The sequence below is a fragment of the Montipora foliosa genome, chromosome 8 (genome assembly GCF_036669935.1).
Source record: "Montipora foliosa isolate CH-2021 chromosome 8, ASM3666993v2, whole genome shotgun sequence".
Classification (NCBI taxonomy): Eukaryota; Metazoa; Cnidaria; class Anthozoa; order Scleractinia; family Acroporidae; genus Montipora; species Montipora foliosa.
In genome coordinates, this window is record NC_090876.1 from 19026838 (window position 1) to 19035392 (window position 8555).

The 8555-nt window shown below is 42.5% G+C and overlaps 2 protein-coding genes across 2 annotated transcripts in view; one reads left to right on the forward strand and one right to left on the reverse strand.

The window, feature by feature from the left end:
• Positions 1–4298, reverse strand: part of LOC137968344 (vesicular inhibitory amino acid transporter-like) — an 8621-nt gene extending 4323 nt beyond the window's left edge. The window contains exons 1-4 of the mRNA XM_068814941.1: positions 4122–4298; positions 3171–3852; positions 608–739; positions 236–258 (exon numbers count right to left, since the gene is read on the reverse strand). Of these exons, the coding sequence (XP_068671042.1) occupies positions 236–258; positions 608–739; positions 3171–3852; positions 4122–4298 (1014 nt within the window). The remainder of the gene's footprint in view (positions 1–235; positions 259–607; positions 740–3170; positions 3853–4121) is intronic.
• Positions 4299–5358: 1060 nt separating this feature from the next.
• On the forward strand, positions 5359–8555 carry LOC137967278 (vesicular inhibitory amino acid transporter-like). Its single transcript, XM_068813801.1, has one exon. It carries the CDS (start codon positions 6434–6436, stop codon positions 7856–7858), a length of 1425 nt encoding a protein of 474 aa, XP_068669902.1. The 5' UTR covers positions 5359–6433; the 3' UTR covers positions 7859–8555.

Consider the following 8555-nt stretch of genomic DNA (forward strand, 5'->3'; position numbering starts at 1 on the left):
TCCCATTTGGCCTTGTTGTTTCACAAGGCGTGTTTCAAAAACAGCTTGACACAGCATTCAAAGGTCTCGATGGCGTCACCGGTATCGCTGACGACCTATTGGTATATGGATCATCTGAAGTTGAGCACGACAGAAACCTGTCCAAACTCATGGAAAGAGCAAAGCAGAAGGGCGTGGTATTCAACAAAGACAAAGTGCAGTTCAAGTGTAATAAAGTCAGCTTCTTTGGACACACCTGGACGCCACAGGGAGTCAAACCTGACAACAAGAAAGTATCAGCAATCATAGACATGAAACCGCCTGAGGATTTCAAGAGCCTACAGAGTTTTCGTGGCTTAGTCAACTATCTGACGAGATATTCCGGACGCCTGGCTACGCTATCAGCACCACTGAGGGACCTGACCAAGAAAGACACAGTGTACTCCTGGGGATCTGAGCACGACCGAGCCTTCACCGAGGTCAAGTAGGAAGTCTCATCACTCGACCTACTTAGGTACTTCGACCCGTATGCAGAAACTGTCATTCAAACTGACGCCTCGCTGAAAGGATTAGGCGCTGTACTACTGCAAGACGGAAAGCCTGTATGTTATGCCTCTAAAGCCCTCACCGAGACCGAACAGCGATACAGTAACATTGAACGTGAGGTACTCGGCGTCATCTGGGAACTTGAAAGGTTCCGTTACTTCATCTACGGCAAGTCCTGCACTATCCACACAGATCACAAGCCGCTGGAGGCGATCTTCAAGAAGAAACTAAGTAACTGCCCTCCAAGATTACAGAGGTTTGTACTACGAGCTCTGAAGTACGACGTTACCGTGAAGTACGTTAAGGGAGCCGAGGTACCCTTTGCCGATGCCCTCTCCAGAGTATCGCCACAGCCAGCCCCACCCGAAGGAGAATTCCCACAGTTAGACATCCACCAGATCACAAGGAATCTCCCAGCATCACCGATAAAGCTTCAACAGATTCGCAACGAGACAGCCAACGACCCAACGTTAAGCAAACTCCGAGAAGTGATACACGAAGGGTGGCCTGCAATCAGAGAGAAATGCCCCGAAGCACTCCACAACTACTGGAACTTTCGCGAGGAACTCACCATTGAGGATGGCCTGAGGATCATCCTGAAGCAAGAACGAATAGTCATGCCTACCACGCTCAGGCGTGACACTCTCAACACCATCCACCACGGATATCTCGGACAAGAGAAGTGCCTTCTACGTGCCAGATCAGCAGTATTTTGGCCAGGCATCACCAAAGCTGTCACCAACCTAGTCCAAAACTGTGCTACCTGCCAAGCACATCAAAGAAAACAACAGAAGCAGCAAATCCTACACCCTGAACCACCCCGCTACCCATGGCAGATACTTAGCTCAGATCTGTTTGAGTTCAAAGGAAACCAATACCTCCTGATATCTGACAAGTACAGAAAGTTTCCAATCGTTAGGAAGCTCACCGGCATTACCTGAAAAGCATCTTCGCTGAGCATGGGATACCGGAACGGCTCACCACATACAACGGCCCTCAGTATACATCACAGGAGTTCCACGACTTCATGCAGGCCTATGGAGTAGAACATAATACCAGCTCACCGATGTATCCCCAGTCTAATGGCTCCGCAGAACGTATGGTTCAGACGGTAGAGAATATCCTCAAGAAATGTGACGAGGAAGGTGAAGATCCTTATCTTGGACTACTATCCTACCGTACGACACCTGTCAGCAGCAACTTGAAATCTCCAGCAGAACTGCTAAACAACCGCAAAGTCAGGACCACACTAACAATGTCCAAGCGCGTAAGTGTCAGCGACACCACCAGTAAGACAAAGGAAGAGCTGTACCAGCGACAAAAGCTACAAGCATTCTACTACAACAAGACTGCTGGACCAACGCTACAACCATTACAACCAGGTCAGCCAATCAACATCTATGACAACCACACTCAGAGATGGGAACGAGGCATAGTTGTCAGACCGGCAAAGGAACCAAGATCCTCCATCGTTCAGAACGACCGAACAGAAGCTGTCTACCGTCGCACTCGATCACAGTTGAAACCCAGACCCGAGGTACGAGACGACAGCCCCAAATAAACACCGCCAACTGCTCCTGAGACAGCAGCAGTACCGCAAGATAGCTCAGCTACCTCACCTCAGGACGGTCAAGCCTTCACAACAAAATCTGGACGCATTTCAAAACTCCCAAACAGACTAGACATTTAAATGCTTGGATACTTGAACTATGTTGAACACTACCGTATAGTCATGAACACTATCATTAGTTATGCATATCAGTTTTCATACGATTTTTTCAATTCGTTTGTTTAAAAGAAGGGGGATGTAACAGTATCTGACGTCATATGTTGTTATGTAACTCAACGATTTCTCATGTCACGCGCTTTGATTACGTAACGTGTAATTTAAGGACGTTCGCGCCCATTGCTACTGCGCATTTTTTCGCGTATGTCACGCACACGTCATGAATCGCAGACCACGAAGGTAAACACGATGCTAAAGGCGCAAAAACTTTCCACAAGAATAGAACGTGAAAGTATGTGGCATCATGGCATAGCTTTGGACCCAGGTCTTCTCGGAAATGTCACGCAACGGCTTGACAGCGCGAATAAACAATCAATTTGAGAACTTCGCAGCGATTTTACTCTCTTGAATGCTCGGTGACCCCCATTTTTCTTTCCGTATATCACTTCCTTTCTTGATTTTGTCCATTTTAACAAAAAACAAAAAAAATCTGTACGTGAAAAGTTACAAATATTTGGCCTCGTGCGACCGAAGTTTTCTTCAGTTAGACTAATATGTATCGTTTTTAAAAGTCTATTTCACCTCAGAAAAAGACATCAGCTGCAAAGGTTAATTTAGTTATATTAGTTATGTTGAACTGAGTACGTTTACCTGATCTAAATTTCACTAATGTAGTTTTTTTAGTGCTGACAGTTGTAAGCTAAGATCGTCTTAAAGTAACGCAATCTTCTAAAAATGCACCTCATGATCTCGAAAACGAGCACGGTGACCCCCCATTTTTTTTGCCTTTTTGGCAAAAGTAGGTCATTACCTTTCTGCGTGGCAAGTTTTAAAAAAATCTGTACGTGGGAACGTTTTGGGCGCGAACGTCCTTAACACGTGTAATTTTGCTCGGGATTTTGTTTATATTCTTAGTAACGGCTGAATAAACCTTTTGGAGTTACACTTCGAGTCAATTTTACACAGATAACTGCCCACTGGTAGATATCAAGGGGAGCCTTTTCCTGAAGAATGTCGCTGAACACCGTGGCTAGCAGCACAATGTACATGATCACGCCCCCATACATTTCACACACTTGAACAATGCTGACGATTTTGTTCCCCCATCCTGGCCAAGCGGCTTCTCCGACTTCGGGGTAATTTACGTACGCGCGCTTTAACTGGCCTGTACGTTTGGATTCCACGTAGAGACATTCCACCAGAAGCTTGCCGGTGTAGCAGCAAATAGCAGCTACTATCACGATGATCGCTACAGAGGCCCAACCGCCCATCATCACAGCGTAAGGCACTCCGAGGATACCGGTTCCCTGGATAAGATTCGTGACGTTCCAGCCAGCGAGCCAAGCTGAAGTGCGCCTATCATCCGATGGTCGTTCCAAGGCTGAAACAGTCAGAGATGCACCACCGAGGTTTCGCACGCTCTCCGCGAAGCTTGCTTTCTTCAAGGCCGATGCAACGTCATCACCTGGAGCAAACAGCAGAGGTGATTCCTCACCCAAGGACCCCAAAACCGGTTTGTGTAAGGAGATCGCTTCGCCGTCTTGTCCAGATGACTTGTTGAAGGAGAGGCCCAACCGCCCAACCACTATTTCGAAGATAACCTAACTAACATTAAAAAGACTTGGGAAGGTATAAACAATCTCTTAGGTCGCAAACGTAAAGATATCAAACATATAACCTCGCTTAAACGTCCTGGAAATGATCAAATTTCATATAATCCTTCAGAACTCCCTGACATTATGAATGATTATTTTTCTTCAATTGGTCATAGCCTAGCTTCCAAAATGCCAAACTCGAAGAAGAAATTTCTTGATTATCTTCTAAAATCACGTAATGCTGATTCTTTCTTTTTCAATCCAGTAACACAAACTGAAATAGAGTCTGAAATTATGAACATTCCATTAAACAAGGCCCATGGATTATACTCTTTTCCCACTCGCATCTTGCGATCAGCAAGATATATTCTTAGCCATCCGCTGTCCGCACTAATAAACATGTCAGTTGAACAAGGAATATACCCCTCAAAATTAAAACTTGCTAAAGTCATCCCAATTTACAAAAGTAATGATGAATCTGACCCATCTAACTATAGACCCATATCACTGCTTTCAGTCTTCAATCGGATCTTCGAAAAAATGATGTATAATCGGTTGAAAGCTTTTCTTGAAAAGTTCGGTATTCTCCATGAGTCGCAGTATGGTTTTCGTGAAAAGCGGTCTACGGAACATGCTATTTTGGAAATCATTAATCAAATTCAAACTAATATGGATAGAAAGTTGTACACCTGCGGAATATTTATTGATTTACAAAAGGCTTTTGACACAGTCGACCACACAATACTTTTAAAGAAACTCGACCATTATGGTGTACGAGGAATTGTGAATGACTGGTTTACCTCCTATCTTACTGCTCGTAAGCAAATAACTGAAATTGGCCCCTTGAATATATCTAAGAAAGCGACAGTATTATCTGGGGTTCCTCAAGGATCAGTCCTAGGGCCTCTGCTCTTCCTCGGTTAGGGTTAGGGTTAGTATATCACAAGGTCATCGTATATCACAACATTCGTATATCACAAGATCATCAACAAGAGGTAACTTCTTTCTCAAATATTCTAGAATAAACAAGCAAAATATGTCTTTTTCAAGGAATGGTGTTAGAATCTGGAATAGCCTGTCTAGTGAATTTCATCAAATGCCTAAAACGAAATTTAAACGCAACATTCACAATATGCTCCTTCAGAAACTCTCGGAGGCAAATGAATATATTGATATATCGGATTTGAATATGCCTTGAAAACCGAACTTATTATATTTGTATTACCCTTCCAGCTTCTCATTTAACCCTTTAAGCCCCGAGGGGTTCCCCATTGACGAGTAAAATCGTCTGGCGTTAGACAGAGTAAAATCTATAAGTGCCATTTGGCACTATCGGGGCTGAAAGGGTTAAACGGGGACACAGTTTTTTCACGCTGTTAGCTTAACCCTTTAAGCCCCGAGGGGTTCCCCATTGACGAGTAAAATCGTCTGGCGTTAGACAGAGTAAAATCTATAAGTGCCATTTGGCACTATCGGGGCTGAAAGGGTGTTGTTTTTGTTTTATTTTGTTTTCTTTTTTTCCCAAATGCTGTACTGGTCAATATTCAATTATTATTATTATTTTTATTATTTTTATTTTTATTTTCCCTTTCTTTGCTTTTTTGGTTTCATTACCTGATTCGTACTTCATATTTAGTTCAGTAAGTTATTTTTGTGCATTGTCAAATAATACTTAATTTTATGCGTCAAACCACTGCTCGCCTCGAATAGCTCTAGCTAACTGCGAGTAGTGGTACATCATATGTTTCATATTCCAAACTTTAAAATATACTTGTCATAAACTTGTAGTAAATAAGCTTGAATAAACTTGAAACTTGAAACTTGAAGGACAGAGCTGCAACTGAGCGTTCCACTCTCCTTTTCGCAAGCGTCCACTTGCAGTCTCGATGCAGTAAGTTCCTCGAAGTCCTATATAAGGAGACGTACTTGGCTTTTTTGTGGCAAGCTCGAAACACGTTCAAACAGCTCCCATTGGAAACCTTAAACTCTTTAAAGCTAGGCCAGCGCGATCAACAGGTAAGCACGTGTTCGTCTTATCTTTGTTATTCTCAATCGGGAAAGCACACTTTCTCAACCAATCATATTTATGTTTGACGATGTTTTGAGACTTGTCCGTCACGACAACGAGTCAGTGCAAAGGAGTATTTGCAAAAGTCCTTGCCGTTGCATCATCTTACATAGCACCTGCAAAACTGTAAACAAAAGAGTGCCATTGATAGAGCCTTTGTGAAGGGGGTTAAAGTCAAAAGAGTATCTCTATTGCTCTTATAGCACGTGCCCGTGTATTTGATGTTCCCAGCCCTTTTGTGGTTATGTCACACGGAAATATGAGGAATTCAACCAATCACAATAGATACTTTGACGAAGCGTGACAAAGTTATGTAATGTTTGAGAAATGGACTTTATACGGATTTCACAAACGATGATCTTGTGAAATTGAAAGACCGCGTTTTTTTTTCACCGCACTGTTGTGTTAAGAGGTAGGAGCGGAACACTCTCAGTAAAATTGACGATGTGACATTCAGGGTTTCCCTCCACGTGGTGTTACCATTTTTCATTAATTTTGTGCGGCTTAGAATATTGCGCAATGGCAAAGGATGGAAGTATTGACAACGATTTGCAATTTACTGCGTCTTATAATTCCTTATCTCTAACAAGGGGCAGTCACTATGAAACAGCGAAAGAAGAAAGCCACAAACTAAATATATTGGACAGGAAAAAACCCCAGGAGTCAACGGAAGCAACGCCTTTAACAGTTTCCCATCTGACCTTGTCCCTTATTGAGAAGGAGAGTTTAGACAGACAAGCTTCAGCTATCTTGGCTGGCTGGAATGTGACCAACATGATACAAGGGATGGGCATCCTTGGTGTTCCGTATGCAGTTAGGGAGGGAGGGGTGGCTGCGGTTGTCTGTATCTTTATTGTGGCTATGTTCTGTGACTTTACTGGAATATTACTGGTCGACTGCTTGTATGAAATCTCACCTCGTAGCAAGATGAGGAAAAGAGTGCGTGACTCATACCCTGATGTTGGTGATGCGGTCTGGCCTGGAGTGGGCGGGAAAGTCGTCGGTATTGTGCAGACAATAGAACTCTACTCAGCTGCAGTGCTGTATCTGATCCTGCTCACTTCAATGTTATCTCAGATCACAGCAAAGTATGTGCCAATTGGTCTAAATGAATGGGCAATCATCTGTTCCTTAGCTGTTCTTCCAAGTGTCTTCATTCAAAGACTCTCTCGTATTGCATGGATGAGCATGGTGGCTGTATTTTCACTCATGTCAGCACTCATGGTCATGATATCGTATTGCATTGTTCTTAGTGATGAGTGGACATGGGATAATATTCCCTCGTTCAACATTAGTACATTTCCTGTTGGATTTGGTATAGTTGCATTTAGTTACTGTGCCCATGCTGTTTTTCCAGGCGTTGAAGGGAGCATGAGAGAACCCAAACACTTCAATAACATGATGCATGTTTCATTTTTTATCTCTGCAGTTGTTAAAACGCTGTTCGGCATCTTTTCTGTGCTCACATTTGGACACCTCACTAAACAAGTCTTTACTCTCAACTTGGAAGGAAATGTCGTATTTAACACAGCAGCAACAGTCTTGGTGGCAATTAATGTGTTTTTCTCCTTTCCTGTCCCTCTTGTCGTGGTGGAAACATTTGACAACATTATTGGCCCTCACTTTCCTCATTTAGCACCAGGAACAAAATATCATTGGTACTGGCTGCTGTTGACAAGAACATTACTGGTGACCTTGGCATTATTCATTGCTCTTGTTGTGCCACATTTCGGCCTGCTAATGGGATTTGTGGGCAGTTTTACTGGAACATGTTTGTCATTTGGATTTCCTTGTATAGCTCATCTCATGCTGCGTTGGAATTCTCTCCGCTGGTATCATATCACTGGGGAAATTGTCCTTATTGTTTTTGGAGTTTTTGCTGGAGGGCTCAGCTTTGTTTATTCTGGAAAAGCTCTTCTGGATTCCTTTCACACATTCAAGTAACAGCACTACTATGATTTTAGTCATGCTATCCCAAAAAAAACTACACTATACAGAAAGTTTTATAGAATAAGTTCAAGATTAAAAGTAAAAATTACGAAATTTAAGAAAAGTGCTATCCTAATTTTCACAGAAATGTGTTCATCAAGTGCATTGATATAGCAAATTGACTTCCATAGAGAAAGTTGAAAGCTGACATTTTGAGTATTAGCCCTTGAGGCGTTGGCCCTTTACTCTGACGAAGGGCCAGTGCTAAACGTCAGCTTTCAAATTTCAATGTACGATATTAACTCATTTGATAAACCCATTTCTGTGTTTTGCTTCCCCACCATTGCAACACCATAGTTTCTTTAGAAACTTGAAACCTTGTCCTCCCAATTTCCAGTTTTATTTGGTAAAAGCCACTATTTTTGTTAGTAGGGCCTGTCTTGTCTTTCGGGTTGTGTAGCTTCAGTTACAATTTCACTTTTTTAAGTGTGAAAGTGACTCAACCCTTCCAGCCCTGAATCAGCCCCCATTGACAAGTAAAATCATCTGGCTTTAGACAGAGTAAAATCTATAAGTATCATTCTTATGAGTTAAAGGGTTAAATATTCAGTCCATTACCAGATACATATTAAAGTGCTTGGTTCCATAACAGAGATACTTCGAAGTCACAAAAATCAGGTTTTTTGTCTCTTATCTGTTTGAATATATATAA

What these genes read in the sequence shown, in the direction of transcription:
- LOC137967278 (XM_068813801.1), top strand. Translation starts at nt 6,434, where the DNA reads ATGGCAAAGGATGGAAGTATTGACAACGATTTGCAATTTACTGCGTCT.